At 59.7% G+C, this 15,713-nt stretch overlaps 3 protein-coding genes across 4 annotated transcripts in view; 1 reads left to right on the top strand and 2 right to left on the bottom strand.

Annotated features, from left to right (window-relative positions):
* ACAN (aggrecan) overlaps positions 1 to 577 on the top strand; it is a 41,864-nt gene extending 41,287 nt beyond the window's left edge. Inside the window, exon 19 of the mRNA XM_065733996.1 lies at positions 465 to 577. Within this exon, the coding sequence (XP_065590068.1) occupies positions 465 to 547 (83 nt within the window). The 3' untranslated portion in view covers positions 548 to 577. The remainder of the gene's footprint in view (positions 1 to 464) is intronic.
* Positions 578 to 1,492: 915 nt separating this feature from the next.
* On the bottom strand, positions 1,493 to 5,537 carry HAPLN3 (hyaluronan and proteoglycan link protein 3). Its single transcript, XM_065734322.1, has 5 exons — positions 5,476 to 5,537; positions 4,198 to 4,348; positions 3,596 to 3,967; positions 2,531 to 2,833; positions 1,493 to 2,403 (listed from the first exon to the last, which is right to left on the bottom strand). Exons 2-5 carry the CDS (start codon positions 4,319 to 4,321, stop codon positions 2,123 to 2,125), a joined length of 1,080 nt encoding a protein of 359 aa, XP_065590394.1. The 5' UTR covers positions 4,322 to 4,348; positions 5,476 to 5,537; the 3' UTR covers positions 1,493 to 2,122.
* Positions 5,538 to 7,934: 2,397 nt separating this feature from the next.
* Positions 7,935 to 15,298, bottom strand: MFGE8 (milk fat globule EGF and factor V/VIII domain containing). Of its 2 annotated transcripts, none has more exons than XM_065733987.1 (10): positions 15,171 to 15,298; positions 13,160 to 13,285; positions 12,861 to 12,986; positions 12,626 to 12,739; positions 12,225 to 12,406; positions 11,993 to 12,148; positions 11,094 to 11,238; positions 10,253 to 10,455; positions 9,278 to 9,433; positions 7,935 to 9,165 (listed from the first exon to the last, which is right to left on the bottom strand). In XM_065733987.1, exons 1-10 carry the CDS (start codon positions 15,253 to 15,255, stop codon positions 9,022 to 9,024), a joined length of 1,437 nt encoding a protein of 478 aa, XP_065590059.1. In that variant the 5' UTR covers positions 15,256 to 15,298; the 3' UTR covers positions 7,935 to 9,021. The 2 variants fall into 2 exon arrangements, with proteins under 2 accessions (XP_065590059.1, XP_065590060.1); XM_065733988.1 differs by having other exon boundaries at positions 10,253 to 10,437.
* Positions 15,299 to 15,713: the final 415 nt, after the last annotated feature.

Below are 15,713 nucleotides of genomic sequence, written 5' to 3'. Positions count from 1 at the left end.
GCCTTGCTGGAAGCTTTCCTGAGGTAGGGCTGCGGGGTGGAGCAAAAAGCTTAATAAGAAATTAGGCTACTTAAAGATAAGAAGGAAAAAGGAGCAGCTCCTGCAGCTGGTGAGTAACAGAGGACGGGAGTGGGGATCCGTGCCGAGGGGACAGGGCTGGCCCCAGGATGGGGCAGGGTTCCTGGCCTGCCTGGAGGCGTCCCTGCCCATCCCCAGGCTGCCTACACCCCGCTCCCATCCCTGCTCGGAGCTTCCCAACAATGACCTCGAGCTCAGCCAAATCACATCCATCAAGCGCCGGCCGGCTCCTGGCCAGCTCTGCTCAGCCCAGTCCCAGAGCTGGGGAAAGCAGGCGGGGAGAGACGGAGGAGAGCACATCGCTGCGCTCCTGGTGCTTCATTTCCCCGCTTTCCTCCCTCCCCTGTTTCTCCTCGTCCCACTGACAATGCCATTTCTCCCCGCAGCCTCCAGCTACCAGCGCCGGCTATACAAGAGGAGCCCCCGGAGCCAATCGAGACGCAGTGTCGTGCACAGACCCACCCATTAGAGCGGGGCGAGGGGTGAGCAGAGAGAGCAAAGAGAGATTTTTACGGAACACTCATATTAACAGAGTCGATTTCTTCTTCTTGTTGATTTTTTTTTTTTTGTCATATAAGGAAAAAAATTATATTGCAGACAAACCCACCTTTGTGTGTATATATATATATATATATATATAAAAGGTTTTCCAAGCACCAAAGCAAAGCAAATTAGAAGTCAGCATTCTTACTAATGGTCCGGTTCCAATTATCGTCGTGCCTTCGGGGACAGGGAGGGGGGTGGGATCGCAGAGGGCAGGGGGTTAAGTTAAATAATAAAGATGATTATTATTTTTTTTCCTGACTTTATCCACAAACAGTGTAATTATTTCTGTTATTTAATCTCCGGGGTGAACAGCACCTTTTGGGGTTAATTTTATTTTATTTTTTTTTTCCAGAATCCTACTGCTGCGGCGTGTCGGGGCGGGTGGGGAGAGGGGCAGTGAATGTACCGGGAGGGCTGGGGGCTGCGGTGGGGGGAGCAGGGGGGAGGCTGAGAGCCCCCCACCACCGCCCCACAGCGCTGCGCCCATCCCGGGACGACGTGCTCTTTCCAGGGGACCGTGCGGGGCACCAGCGTTCCCTGCACCTATTTATATTTTTTGAACATATCCTATTTTGAAAGAGTGATAAATAATAAAGAGAGCGAAATCGGAAAGGGTCGTTGTGGTTTTTGGGGGAATGAGGGCATAGGGAGGTGGCTGCGTGGGATAGGGTAGCAGGGATGGAAGGGATCCCTGACCCTGAGTGCAGGAGGTGCCCAGGAGGGGTTAGCCCCACCCCAGGCACACGCTCCAGCTAAAACCCAACAGCAGGAAAACCCACTGCCAGCAGACGCTTCACCCTCAGCCCTCTAGATCAGGGTTTAATTTGTGCTCATTGTAAGGTGGCCCAGATGAGGATGAGACATGCGTGGCACATTTCGCACTGCTCCGTGCACATCCCTGAGTGTCTTGGTGGGGGAGCCCAAATTCTCTCCATTTCTCACACTGAGACAGAGGTGGGGACGCTGCCACATTGCTCCAGGGCTTTCTCCACTGATTTATTTAGAAGAGGTCCAGGAAAATACATCATCTTTTCATAACAAAACGCTTGAAAGAAGGCACCAGAGTTCAAACGGGGTCCGGGCGTGGGGTGCAAGGATATAAGGCACGAGCACCACCACGGGGACAGGCACAGCAGCATCCTTCAGTGGGATGGGATGAGACTGCAGCAGGGCTGGGGTGCAGCGGGGCTGGGGTGTAGGGGAGACGCCTACCCCGTGCCCTGGTCCCATGCAGCCAGGAACAGGGGACCGGGGTGGGGGGAGGGGAGCCATCGTCCTTGTGTGTAGCCCGTACGGGGCCAGTCCCCTGCTGTAGAGAGGGATGCTCCAGCCCAGCATCCTGCTGCATTCAGAAAGTGTAAAACGTAAAGGAAGAAAAACTCAAACCAAAGAAGCTTCCCCCCACCCGGTCACTCCCAAAACAGCCCTGGGTACACCCAAGGCCGGGCACCGTTGGGATGGGAACATCCTCAGGCCGGGCAGGAACCTTCTGTGTTCCTTATCTCTCCTTATAGCAGAAGACCCCAAACCTGCCCTTGCTGGGGAAGCCAAAGCTGCGCACGCCGGGCTCTGCGGGGCCGCAGTTGGCACGGGGCTTGGCAATGGGGTAACGGACGCTGCCATCCGCCAGCCAGCCAGCATCGCAGCGGTCCAACCCGTGGAACTTCCACGCGGAGTAGAGGTGTCCCACTTTGGCAATCTCAGCACCAGTGTCCTGGCACGCCTGCTTGGCTTCCTCCAGAGTCATTCTGGTTGGGTGTTCCAGGTAGAAAACATCCCCTAAGAAGGAAAGCAGGAGGGGAGCTCACGCGGCTGAACACCGCCCGCAGCATCACCGCAGCCCGTATCCTTCGGGACAACAAGGACACGGGATGCCACCGTGTGGCACAACCCCTTGGGTACCCACCTCGCAGTGTGGAGGAGAAGCAGAAGACATCGAAGTGGTGCAGGTGGCGGTGGCGGGGGCCGTAGCTGCGGATGCCCGGGGCGAGGTGCACCCCACCACAGGGTTTGCGGGGCAGGCGGATGGGGTACTGCACGGTGCCATCAGCCAGCCAGCCCGCGTTGCACCAGTCCAGCCCCTCGCTCCAGGCCTGGAAGAGCTGGTGGAAGGTGGCGATGAGGGCACCCTGCTCCTGGCACACTCTCTCGGCTTCGTGGAAGTTGAGGCTGTACTGCCCGCGGGGCGGTTGGTAGGGGAACACGATGCCTGGGGGCACACGGGGAGCTCAGAGGGCAGCACACACACACAACACACACACACACACACACACACACACACACACACGCACACACACGCACGCTCCGAAGTCACGCTCTGCCACCACAGGGCGGAGGACCACCTCCAGCACGGAGGTGCTCTGGGCATCCAGCCACCAGCAGCAAGATGCCAGCGACATCTGGTGGCACAGGGACAGAGGGGCTCAGTGCTGGGGATACATAGAACCACACGTGGGGACAGCGCTGGTGTGCATGGAGGTGGGGATGCTCCGAATAGGGGAACAGGGACATATGGAGCACAGTCCTAGCATACACACGATGTCTCAGGGCGGGGGAACATCACCATAGGAATGCACAGACTGCAGGAACAGGGACATAGAAGACATTGGGGCACAGACTGCCCAGAGCTGTGGGTGCCTCATCCCTGGAGGTGCCCAAGGCCAGGTTGGATGGGGCCCTGGGCAGCCTGAGCTGGTGGGGGCACCCAGCCCATGGCAGGAGTTTGGAGCTGAGTGATCTTAGATGTCCCTTCCAACCCAATCCATTCTGTGATGAACACTATCAAGGACACCAACGGGGGCATGGCCAGACCCTTACCATGGGGATGGCTGCCCCAAGGGAGCACACAAGCCTACAGCTCCCCACTAAGCCCCAGGGCATCACCCTGAGCATCCCAGCCCCCTTCTGCCTATGACCCCTCCCAGCCCACCCACCTTGCTGCCACCCAAGGGCCGTGCTTGCCAGTCCTCACCTCGCAGCCGGAGGTCCACCACGTCACTCTCATCCTCCAGCCCATCGATGACCTCGCAGCGGTATTTGCCGTCATCCTGCAGGCGCACGCCGCTGATGAGCAGCGAGGCGTCACGCTGTCCAGTCCGGTGGAGGTGAGCGCGGCCTCGGAAGTCCCCGAAGCCCATGTAGGTCTTGCCAATGGCCACCAGCACGTCCTGCTCCTTGGTGTAGTCATCTCGCAGCTTGGACCACTTGATGCGGATCTTGCGCTTGGCCTCAGAGTCAGGCTCGTGGTGGAAGTGGCACGGCAGGGTGACATTGGCACCACTGAAGCTGTAGATGGGGTCTTTGGAGGTCTCCACCACCAGCCTGACCCCATTGAAATCAACCACTGGGGACAAGGAGTGAAGATGTGAGGGGACGGTCCTCACCTCTCCCTGCATCTGCTCCACTCCCTCACTCCAGCCACCTCCTCAGCTGCCTGAGCATCTCCTGAGCAACCCATGTGCTCCTCCAGGCCCACAGGTTCCCACCAACCTATGGGTCCCAACCCTTTCCTTGAGGTGGAGGGAGCATTTCAGCCCTTTGCCACACCTCTCCAGTCCCCTCAGCCCGTGGTACCTGTCTCGTGCCCATTGCCATTGTCGTTCATGACGTGGTTGTAATAGAAGCCATTGTAGAAGGGGTGGTAGGAGCTGGCCAGCCGCAGCAGGGCAGCCTTGAGGAGCAGTGGCAGCAGCAGCATGGCTGGGGGTGAGGCTGGATCCTGGGCCTTCACACAATCAGAGGATCATTAAGGTTGGAAAAGACCACAAAGTTCACCTAGTCTGACCATCAGCCCATCCCCACCACGTCCCTCAGTGCCACATCCCCACGGTTCTTGAACACCTCCAGAGAAGGTGACCCCACCACCTCCCTGGGCAGCTGCGCCAGTGCAGCACCACTCTTTCAGACCATACAGTTTTCCTAATATCCAACCTGAACCTCCCCCAGTGCAATTTGAGGCCATCACCTCTCATCCTACCAATGTCTAGGAAACTACCAGTGCTGCCCCTGCCCTCGCAGCCGGTTCACAACCCACAATTGCTTCAAGCCTGCCCCACGCCAGCCACACCTGGCACTGTAGGGTGACTCCAATACAACCAATATTCCCTGGCACACAAGGACACAAGCAAAGAGGTGTCCTCATGCAGAACACCAACCACATCCCGTAGGAGAATCCCAGTGCCCCACGTCCCCACAGCCCTTCTCCTGTGGGCACCCAAGGGTGGCACTCAGGGCGGGCAGCGGGGCTTGCAGGCTTCCCCGAAGCCGGCAGAGGGGGCCCGGCACCCACGGAGCCTCCCGCAGCTCCTGCAAGGAGGGGTTGGACATCCGCACCCCACTCAGAGATGAGGTATAGGAGCGCTGCAAGAGGGTGCTGGAGTCCGCAGCGGGGGACAGTGCTGGGGACAGTGCTGGGGAGAGAGGTGACCTCCGGCCATGCCACCGCGGCAGGGGAGCGCGGCTGGATGCTCCCAGCCCGGGATGGGACGGTCCCCCATCGGCCGGTGCCACCTCTCCGTGCTCCGCGCTGCCACGTGCCGCAGGGCACAGCGCGGTGGGACGGGCACGAGTCACCCGCAGCCTCACACGTCGGGATGGGAACACCGAGCCTCACTCTGCGGCATCCCCAACCTCGTGTGTGGTGACGTGCCGGTGTGCCGGCATCCCTCGCCGCAGCGCCGGGCAGCGCGGTGCCGCTCACCGTGCACGAGTTGCTCACGGTGCGGAGCGCGGCGATGCCCAGCAGCGATGTGCAGCACCCGTGCGGTGATGCCGTCCCTCCTCACCCCACAAAACGCCGCACCCCTTGTGCCACCCAGCCCCGCTCCCAGCCCCGTCCCCAGCCCCACTCACGGTGGGCGGCAGCAGCAGGCAGTGGGCAGCGGGCAGGCTGCAGGCAGATGCAGTGTGTTTAGGACTCTTGCAGGATTGAGAGGAAGCAGCTCCAGGGCCTGCCTCTTAAAGGGAAACACGCCTTTCCCAACCCCCTGCTCTCAGGATGGAGCAGGGGTGGGTGCCCCGAGCCCCCTGCCTGCCTGTCACCCCCAGCCAGAGCCGTGTGTCCTCACTGCACGACGTGTTGCTCACCAGCATTGCCCGCTGCTAGGGAGAAGGTGAGGGGAAAGGCGTGCCCCATTGGGGATGCTGAAAGCAGGGGGTGAGCCCCATGATGCCCAGCGCACAGCCCCACAGAGCACCTTGCATCCCACCACGGGGACCAGATGTAGGCAACGGCAGTGCCACGTGAGCACACTGTGGGAGTGCCACCAGGATGGTGGGTGCAGGGGGTCTGTGCCAAAACCCTTAGGCTGCCCGGCTGCACCCCTCTGCCACAAGGCATCACCCACATGTCTCCGGAGCCAGCCCCGTGCTGGGTGCTGCCAGGCCCCAGGGCCACACGTGTGCCCCGAACCCGCATCACTTTGCTGTTTTACGGTGAGGAAATCAGGCTCGGGGCCCCGCTCCCTACACCCTGCCCCCTCCCCCTCCCTCCCCCCCCTGTGCAGGACGGCGTCAAACCGGAAAGAAAACTCCGCGTGTGAAAATAAAGCACCCACCGACCCCATCCTGAGTGCCCCGGGCCCGTCCGGCACCGGAGCGGGGCTGATAGGGGCTGGGACACGGCGCTATCAGTATGGCTGGGATCGCCGGGACGCAGAGGGTCTCACAGCTCTGCTCGGCCGTCCCAATCGAGGCACAGAGGCACAGTGGGCACTCCTGGCGGTAGGTAGACAACGGGACTGGATGGTCTTTGAGGTCTTTTCCAGCCTTACTGGTTCTCTGATGCTGTGCTGCGTGGCACTGCCACGGGGTCCCCACGGAGGGACAGCCCCGGTGCGTGACGGCCGGCATGACACCGCGCTGCTCCGCGGCCCACAATGGGGTGATTAGCTCTCCCAGCACCGTGTCCCTGTGCTGGAGCCACACGACGGTCCCCTCCCTCCGGGGCACGCTGCTCCTTGGCGCTGCCACCCCATTGTTTGCGAGAGGAGGAAAAAGCTGCAGCGTGCCCAAAGCACCCCGCAAAGAGCTGTGACTGGGAGAAGGGACGAGGGGTGCTTTGTGACCCCACATCCTCGGTGCTGGGAGGATGCTCCCGGAGCTGGGCTCGGGCATAAAGATAGTGTGGGGGAAGCAGCGCTGTGGGGTCAGCGTAGATCCATCCCAGCAACGTGTGGGCTTGGGGATGGGTGAAGCTGAGGGTGTCAGAACGGCTGCTCAACCTCAGAGATGGCGGGTGGCACCTTCGACCTGGCCCTGCTGGGGGATCTCTCGGCAAAACCCTGCTTGCACGGGTTGCTCAGCCGCTTCCAGTGGCTCCAGCGGGAGCTTGTGCTTGGGGCTGGAACTGGGGAGGGAAGCCCAGGTCTGCTGCTGGACGGAGGGGGCCGCGAGCAGCGCTGGGTTTCCGGGTGCTGGTGAGAGGATGCTGTGCTGCGGCTGCTTCCTGCGGGCGGGCAGTGGGGTGCCGCAGCATGCCAGCCTTCCTGCCGCCGGGAGCAGCATCCGAGGGACGGGGATGAGGGTCTGCACGGGCTGCGGGAGCCCTCGCCGCCCTCACCAAGGGAGGAAGGAAACGTTGTGGGGCAGGGAAGAGCTCAGCGTCCCTCAGTGGGGCAGCGATGACAGCTGCTGTGATATGTGGCTTTGGCTCCTTTGGCCTTCCCTTCAAAGCCGTCCCCGGCTCAAGGCTGTCTCGCCAAACTCGGAGCAGCCTGCCCTTATCTGTGTTACCACTTCCCGGCGATAAGGGGGGCACGTCTGGGTGGGAGCGTGCCCCCTGCTCTGCTTCTGGGTGCCGTTTGTCACCATGGTTGTGGTGCATTCAGAAGGTGATGGGGGAGGGGGAGGGAGGATGCAGGGGATCCTGGGCCATTCATGCCAGCTTCAGGTCCCTACACACTGCCACAGCTCCAGCACCACACTCCAGTGCCCCTTCTCTCCTAGGCAGGGGGTCCCAACCAGCAGCCCCCATCCTGCACTGTGCCCAGCAGGTTTGCCCACAGCTTTCTCAGAGCTGCAGCTCCAAGAGCTGTTTTGCTCCAAGCTGGGGATCTGCTCCAGGATCAAAGCCAAAGGAGGATGCGCAGGGCGTGGGGTGCTGATAGCAGTTTCCCATCCCCATGTCCCATCGCATTGTGCTCGGCCAGATGTAGGCATGGGTTCCAGCAGCTGGGATGGGGTGGAGGCTGGGGGGAGGATGCACACAGCCTTGGTACTGTTTTCTGGAGAAAGGAAGGGAACCAGCAGGGTGTGAGGGGAGAAGGGATGCCTCTGGGAGACAGCGAGCACAGAGCAGTGAGCCAACAGCCTGAAGTTTCAGTTTTAATACTGTCAGACACCCTGGAGCAAGGCCGTGCCACATGGGTCCCCCTCAGTGCTTCCCAAAGCCAGCCCAGCCCTGTGATCACATCTTATATACCAGTCCACTGGGACAGTGGTGCCACCAATGCCTTCCAAGCTGCCATCCCACTTGCTGGGACTGGCTCACTGCTTTCCTGTTGCCCATCCCAACAGCTCCAGCATTGCCACGCCCAAAAAAGGAGAATCAGGTTACAAGAAGGGTCAGGGGTTTGCTTTTGGGCTGTTTCACCAGCACCTCCTCCAGCTGTTCTGTGACACTAGTGCTGGCACCCTGGAAATGTGATCAAAAGGGAAATAAACCATTCTTGAGACCCCCCAGGCTTGGGCTGCAGCGTGCCCAGGGTGGGGGTCCCCCACCACTCGACCTCACAGACCCATGGGTTTGCTCCCTTGGGGGCCAGAGAGGGCTCTCATCTGCCACAGGATCAGTGCAGCAGGCAGAGCTGCCGATAGGAGCGGCCTCTCCCCCTCTCAGCACTCCCCTCACACTATGCAGCACTGACACAGCCCTCAGGGAGCCCCAGGGCCTGGCAGAAGGGGTAGGGCTGAGTTTGTAGCCCCTGCACACAGCCGTGCAGGGAGGAGGAGGAATGGCAGAGGCTAGATTTGGTCCCCCACAACAGCTGAGCCCTGAGCTCCGGTGCGGTGCACGCAGGGCACTGCTGCAAGTGGAGGGGAAAAAGAAGAAAAGTCATGTCCAGGCTTAGGGGAGGCTGCAGCCAAGCCCCATGCGCAGGATAGGGTCCCATGGCCAAGATCCATTTGCAGAGGAGGGGGTCTCACTCACAGCTTGTAGGGCAGAAGGGCAGGAACCATCCCCACATCCTACCCGGAGCAGCCCCATAAAGTGCAGTGCTGCAACCCCAGTGCAGGGCAGGGGACCCACTGAGGCAAGACAGCGCCCGGAGCCTCCCTCTGAAATTCGGGGAGGAGGAGAGGGAGGTGTGAGGGAGGGGAAGGGTGTGTGGGGTGGGCAGGGCGAGGGCCGGGTGGTGGGGACGGGGCTGTCCCTCCTCCACGTGCCGCCCCGTGCCCCTACTCGTCGCAGCCCAGCAGCTCCACACGCAGCGTGATGCGGTTGTGCCAGGCCACGGGCAGGACGCGCACAAAGCGGGCACGGAACGGCGCATCGAAGACGTTCTTCTTGTGCGAGTAGTTGTCACTGTTGCCGTGGAAGATCTGAGGGGGGGGGGGAGGGAAGAGAGAAGCAATCAGCATTACAGGGACCCCACGGCCACTTACCCACAGTGGGGGGCTGTCCCCAAGCCCCCGCAGCTCGCTGTCCCCGTACCTTGGTGCTGTTGGTCTGGCTGTCCCTGTACACGGTCCAGGAGGTGCCGTTGTCACTGTAGGCCACTTTGTAGGCTGCCACGTACTGGATGTGGCCGAAGTCGCGAGCTCCCTGCGTAATGATGCCCGTCACCTTCTTCTGGTCCCGAAGGTCGATCTGGAACAGAGATGGGGCTGAGTCCCAGGGTACCCCACAACCAACCCTTGCCCCCGCAGCAGGACTGACGAAATGCTGTGGGGAAATATTTGGCCCCTGAGCAGGCTCAGGGCAGGGAACTGTTCCATGCACATCACTGTGGCTGCTTTCACACCCCGTGCTGGAGAGGTCAGAGTGGGAACGATGGCAAAAATCTCCATTTCAAAAAACATAACTAAAAAGGACTCCCAGAGGAAACGTATTTCCAACGGAAAGCGACAGTGGATGAGAGTGAATGCGGGCTGACATTTGGACTGCAAGGGAGATGGTTTCTGTTGTTTGCTTTGCTTCCTGCTCTGCCACACTGCAGCTGAACAGCTGAAGGACTCCTTAATTTTGTTCCTTTTTTATGTTCACTGAGGGCCATACTAGCCACACATATATGAGTGTACATGTGAATCTACCACCACGTCCACAAGCACACAGCCTTGTGTCAGAGCCCAGTGCAGCATGTCACCACAACCCCGCCGGGAGATGTCCCGATAAGCTGGTTCACTTAGGGCCGAGGAGCAGCTGCTTTTAATCATTCCCCAAATAAAATTAAAAGCGGGACAAATATCTAAACAGCTTTGTCCCATTATGTCATGAAATCATGTGAAAAGTATAAAAACAGCGGAGCAAAGGAAACCGAGAAGGAAATTTCAGAACTATTTGTTCCCATTCCAGCCCGGGAATAGAAGCACAAACCTGATCGTTGCTGCAAAAACAGAGGGGAGGAGCTGGGCTGGGGAACTGGGGTGCACAGAGGCACGCCATAAGCCCTCCCCAGCCCTTACCCACCTGCAGCCACTCGGACTGGTCGTTATGCAGAGCTGTCCAGGCGTTTGTCTTGCCCATCTTGTCCAGGCGGGCGTAATGGGGATACCAGGTAAAGGCATCGATGCCCCACGTCTTGAAGACGCTGGAGGCTGTGATCTGCTGGTCAGAGATCAGGCGGGATTTCATGCCCAGAGGCTCCGAGCAACCTGCCGTGTTGAAATACACTGTAACACAACGGTTTATACAGACAGTGAAAGGGAAACAATCCAAACCACCAACACCCGAACGCAGCCAACAGAGCCCCACGCACCCAGCGGCACGTCCTCATGGTCATAGCAGGACCTGGGGGCACAGGAAGGCACCGCAGAGGTGCAGGGATGCAGCTCACCAGCTCCCCTGGGTGCAGCCAGGATGGTGTTTGCAGAGCAGAGCTATTCCCTGCAGCACAGTGCCTCCTGCTGCAGCCCCGCAGCATAGCCCAGCACAAGGACACCTCGGTCCTGGGTAGCAACAGGATGTGGCCCAGAGCCCAGCGCCAGGCACTGCCTAGGACGCGCACTGGGCAGGAATGTGGGGAGGCAAGGGGCAAGCCGAGGGCTCTGACTAATCATCAGTCACGTTTCCCACGAGACTTTGATCTTCTGCTGCTTGTTATGCTCTCCGGCAGGAAAATCAGCCGGCTCAGGGCTCAGATAGGGAACAATGAGAAACCGCAGACCGAAGTGAGACAGCTTGGGAAGGTGTAAGCAGCGTGAGAGCACAGCTGGGATTAACAGCCCGTGTGCCTCCAAAGCTCCCAGCACCGCGAGAACGAGCGGCCGTTGGCCAAGCAGGGAGCAGGACTGGCCCAGGGGGCATTTACCGTTCATCTCGCAGCCGATGAGCTCGAAGCGCAGCGTGCAGGCACGGCGGCACACCACGGGGTACACACGGATGAACTGCGCTGTGATGGGAGGCTCCAACATGTTGGTCTGCATGGTACCGTAGTCCACGTTCCCCTGGAAAATCTGACACGGCACGCGGGGCTGAGCCCACAGCTTGCTGCAGCCCCCTGCCCACAGCACGGAGTTTGGTGCCCACCACGGGCAGAGTGGGGAAGCTGGGCTACCCGAGGAGTGCACAGGATGGCAGTCATCCCTAACACTCTTAACACAGCAGCAGCTATGGCTGCAGTCCCCAGAGTGTGGCACATGCTTGAAAAGAGTGCTGTCAGGTCGTGTTTGCACGTTTTTTCTTCCAGCACTGTGGAAGTGAGAGAGACTTTTTGTTGGTTAACGCAAGGCAGATATTTCCAGCCCTTCCCTGGATGCAGAAAAAACAGTCAGGATGCATTTGCTGTAAGAAAATGGAGAGCACTGCACTCATTGGCTTGAGGCTGAGATATATGTACTGGGCTCGTACTCAGCACAGAGCACTGCAAGCTGTTTGCCATCACATCCAGGCCATGCCCACATCCCACCATGTGTCAACTACAAAGTCATTATCCCAGTGACAGCAATAAATCAGTGCTGCTCCTTTGGCTGTGCTATGAGCTGTGGGTGCCCCATCTCTGGAGGTGCCCAAAGCCAGGCTGGATGTGGCCTGGGCAGCCTGAGCTGGTGTGGGACAACCAGCCCACAGCAGGGGATCAGAACTGAATGGGCTTTAAGGCCCCTTCCAACCCAAACCACTCTACAGTTCTATGATTCTGGTCAATCAAATGCTGCTGGGATGGCTCTCTGTGTGGTTCTGACCTAATCCCAGCCCCACATCCCAGCCCACCTTGTCTGTGTTGTGCTTTTCATCCTTGCAGAAGGTGAACTCACGCCCATCTAGGCTGTAGGCCACCTTATAGGCACGCACATACTCCGCCTTGCCCACGCGGCGAGCACCTTGTGTGATGATGCCACTCAGCCTCATTTTCCTCATCAGGTTGGCCTGCAGAGGACAAGAAGGTGAGCATGGTCTGCATCCAGATGTAGATAGACCTACACTTTACTCCTCTCGTCTGTACCTGGATCCATGGGCTCTTGTCATAGTTGCTGGATGTCCATGCGTTGACAATGCCGTGGTTGTTGAGGCGAGCAAGCTCCGGTCCCCAGCGCTGGAGGCCAAGGAAACCATAGTAGACGGAGGAAGCCGAGAGCTGTGCATCAGAGATGGCCCCTCCTTCCATGCCCAGGGGAATGGCACAGCCTGAGGATGGCAGCAAAGAGAGGAGGTGATGAGGGAGCAACGCCAGGAGCTCATTTGCTGCTTGTTGGAGTACAGGACAGGAGGTGGCACCTCCACAAGGATGCTACCTCCATCACCACCAGGCTCAGTGCAGCACACAGGCACTGCACTGCTGATGAGATCTCTTCCACAGGACAGGGACAGAAAGGGATCTCTGCGGAATCAGCTCCAGGGACTTACGGGTATGGCAGGTCTTCCCAAAGAAGGGAGAAGGACACTTGCAGGCGTAGTCACCATCCATGTCCAGGCAGGTGCCTCCATTCTTGCAAGGCTCTGAGGAACACTCGTTCTTGTCTAGAAGAGGAAGTGAGGGGTTCAGGACGTGATCCCAGAGCCAGGGCATCCCCCAGAGCAAAGAGCCCTGTGGTCCCCGACCTGTCACCTCGGTGTGCCCCTAGTTCCCTGCTGTACTCACTGTTCTGGCAGTGCACCCCATCATACCCTGTGGGGCACTTGCAGATGTAGTCGGTGAAGACGTCCCCTCGATTCGGGACCAACTGGCACTCACCATTGTTGTGGCAAGGATTGGGGTGGCAGGGGCCTGGGGAAGAAGAAAGGAGGAAAACGGGCTCTCAGCTGGGCACAGGTGGGAAATAAGAGCAGCCAGTGTGTTTTGAGGACACAGTACAGTTCATTTCTGATGAAGCAGTCAGAGCATCCTTGCTGTCCACCAGTCACCTGCGATGGGGACACAGGTCCCTCCCTGAGCCTCACCTTTTTCTGTTTCATTGCAGTTGATCCCAACAAAGCCTTCGGGGCAGATGCAGAAGAAGGGGGTTTCGTTGATGCCAGTCAGGCAGGTACCCCCATTCTGACAGTGGTTCACATCGCAGAAGTCACCTGCCAGCAAAGCCACGTGTCACTGTGAGCCATCCCAACCCTGGGCATCCGACATGCCCCAGCTCCACGCGGACGTGGCCCCATCCCAGGCTGGCAGGGGAAGCCCAGGCTGGCAGGACCCACATGCTGGATGCCTCAGGAAGGGCAGCAATCCACAGAAGCACCCGAGTACAAGCACCCAGGACTCCTTAGGCACAGAAAAATGTGTCAAGACAGAGTTTGAATGTCAAATCAGAGTCCAGGGAACACTGCTGTGCCAGGGAGCAGGCCTAGCCAGGCTGGGGCACCAAGCCACGAGCAGGACAGGATTATTGCAGGGAATCAGGCAGGTCACATTGCTGGCTTTTCCTAACAAAAGTTAGTATTTGCATAACAAAACATTCCTTGTAGGGGGAGCCCACATGCCTCAGCTCCTTTGCTGGAAGCACGGGAGGAAGATGTGTCCTACTCTGCGTGATGCAGCATGGCATCAGGGAACTCCCCCCACCTCCAATGTATTTTGCCCTAAGAGCCACAGAATAGCAGAACTCTCCAGAAACACAGAGCAGATTTCCACCGACGTGGCTGAAAGTTGTACTAACTCCACGCCAGGTGCTGGAACAGTGCATCATCACTTGGTGCCAACTCTGCCACGCCACAGAGCTCAGAGCAAGGCCTCAGGACCACCCCACTACCTGCATGCCCAGCAGACAGCATAGCTCTCATTAGCTTAAGCTATCACCTAGCAAGCTCCTATCATCAGTCTTTTAATAGCAGGGCTCCTCCAAGGTAATCCCACTCTTCCCAATGCTCCACAACCGCAGGGTGCCCACTGGGGGCAGGCAGTCCAGGCAGGACCCTGAGCCACACTCTGATTTCCAAAAGGTGCAGTGTCTCCCTCAGCCCAGCCTCGGGAGGCAGAAAAATTTGGGCAGCAGTTCAAGTTGCTGCCTGCGCTGCCCAGCGCGTTCAGCATGACTTCATGCTCCATCAATGCGCTGCCATGAGCTACGGCGCAGGAGGAGAGGGCTCGAGCTGATCCACTGGGACACCTCTGCCCCACGCAGGTCTGGGGGTGCACCCCTGCGCTGTGGATCGCAGTGCAGCTCCCTGCAATGTGTGCTCCTCGGCATCCCAGAGATGCTGGGGTGGGACGCAACAAGCAAAGGAGAAGCGGTGTAAAATTCCCCACATTTCTTCCCAGGGTTGGTCCCACCGCTGGATTTATGTTTTGCTTTTTGCAAGAAAGCACGCTCTTATCCCCACCCGGAATGATCCCGCACGATCTACGTCTCCACGCCAGCCCCCTGCCCAGCAGCACAGCACGCAGGTCGCAGTTTCCACTCAAGATCGAGATGCTCCTATTTCTTGGCCCTATCAGAGAGGTTCAGCACCTTCATCCTTCCTGCGTGTACTCCTCTGCGCAAGGACAGCGCTGCCGCAGACCGGACAGCCAGCAGCCAAAGCAACAGAGCAGCCACGGCTTTGGGAAATGTTTGCTTATAGGAGCCCGTGGGCTGGCTGGAAGGCAAAAATAACATCCTCTGAAACCCAGCGGGGCTGGGGGAGGCAGGGTCAGGGCTGCCTGCACGGGCACCCAGAGGGGCCCCAGCAGAGCCTCCGGCAGCACCCACAACCCATCCCACAGCCCGCACGTGGCTCTGCACCCCTTTCCCCATTCACCCAACCCTTTGGGGTCACGCACCCCATCGGGACGCGCGGACGGTGCCGCGTTAACCGCCCCCAGGAGCTGTTTACATCGCTTGCACGTTTACCCCGCCTGCAAGCACGAGACAGCGCGGCTCAGCACGGCTCGGCACGGCTTCCAGGCTCCGTCCTACCCGTTCCCTGTGCGCCCGGGGTTGCGCACCCCCACCCCGTCCCGGGAGCACAGCACCCAACTCACCGGCCACCACCACGAGCAGCGTGAGTCCCAGTGCCAGCAGGAGCAGCGTTTGCCACTCCCTCGCGGCCTTGGTGCTGAGTGCCATGCCGAGCCGAGCCGAGCCGAGCCGAGCCGAGCCGTGCTGCTCCACTTCGCCGCGGGGATCGGGGCGGGGAGTGACTCAGCCCAGCCCGGCCCGGCCCGGCCCGGCCCCACGTGCTCCGCCGCCCGCCCCCGGGGCGGTCCCGGCCCGGCCCCCCCGGAGCCCCGCGGGTCGCGGCCATGGCTGGGGGTACCGAAGCAAAATGGGCATCGTAGGGCAGAGTTATCAGTGCTGAGGTGCACGAGCTCAGGATGCGTGAGTGTCAGCCCACAGAGACGCAGAGAGCGTGTGCGTGGCACGGCGCGGGGACGGCTGCCACGGTGCGAACAAGCCGCTCTTTGAGCAGTGTGCACCCGGACCCCGTGCTGGAAAAGCCCCGCTGTGTTTTCCAGGGTTGGTGCCAAGTGAGGAGCTCGGCCCCACAAGGCAGGAACAGTGGGGCTAAGCGCTCTCAGATTGAA

The sequence above is a fragment of the Cyrtonyx montezumae genome, unplaced genomic scaffold, assembly GCF_038088225.1.
Source record: "Cyrtonyx montezumae isolate F1298 unplaced genomic scaffold, pur_monq_1.0 scaffold_17, whole genome shotgun sequence".
Classification (NCBI taxonomy): Eukaryota; Metazoa; Chordata; class Aves; order Galliformes; family Odontophoridae; genus Cyrtonyx; species Cyrtonyx montezumae.
Note: the sequence above shows the minus strand (reverse complement) of the source record. Positions and strands in the feature narration are given on the sequence as shown.

Coding starts and splice junctions, on each gene's coding strand:
- HAPLN3 (XM_065734322.1), bottom strand. CDS start 4,321: ATGCTGCTGCTGCCACTGCTCCTCAAGGCTGCCCTGCTGCGGCTGGCC. Junction 2,834..3,595: donor GGTGGACCTCCGGCTGCGAG/GTGAGGACTGGC, acceptor GTGTGCCCCCAG/GCATCGTGTTCCCCTACCAA. Junction 2,404..2,530: donor CTTCTCCTCCACACTGCGAG/GTGGGTACCCAA, acceptor TTTCCTTCTTAG/GGGATGTTTTCTACCTGGAA.
- MFGE8 (XM_065733987.1), bottom strand. CDS start 15,255: ATGGCACTCAGCACCAAGGCCGCGAGGGAGTGGCAAACGCTGCTCCTG. Junction 12,407..12,625: donor TGGGAAGACCTGCCATACCC/GTAAGTCCCTGG, acceptor TGCCATCCTCAG/GCTGTGCCATTCCCCTGGGC. Junction 9,434..10,252: donor ACCAGTCCGAGTGGCTGCAG/GTGGGTAAGGGC, acceptor TCTCTGTTCCAG/ATCGACCTTCGGGACCAGAA.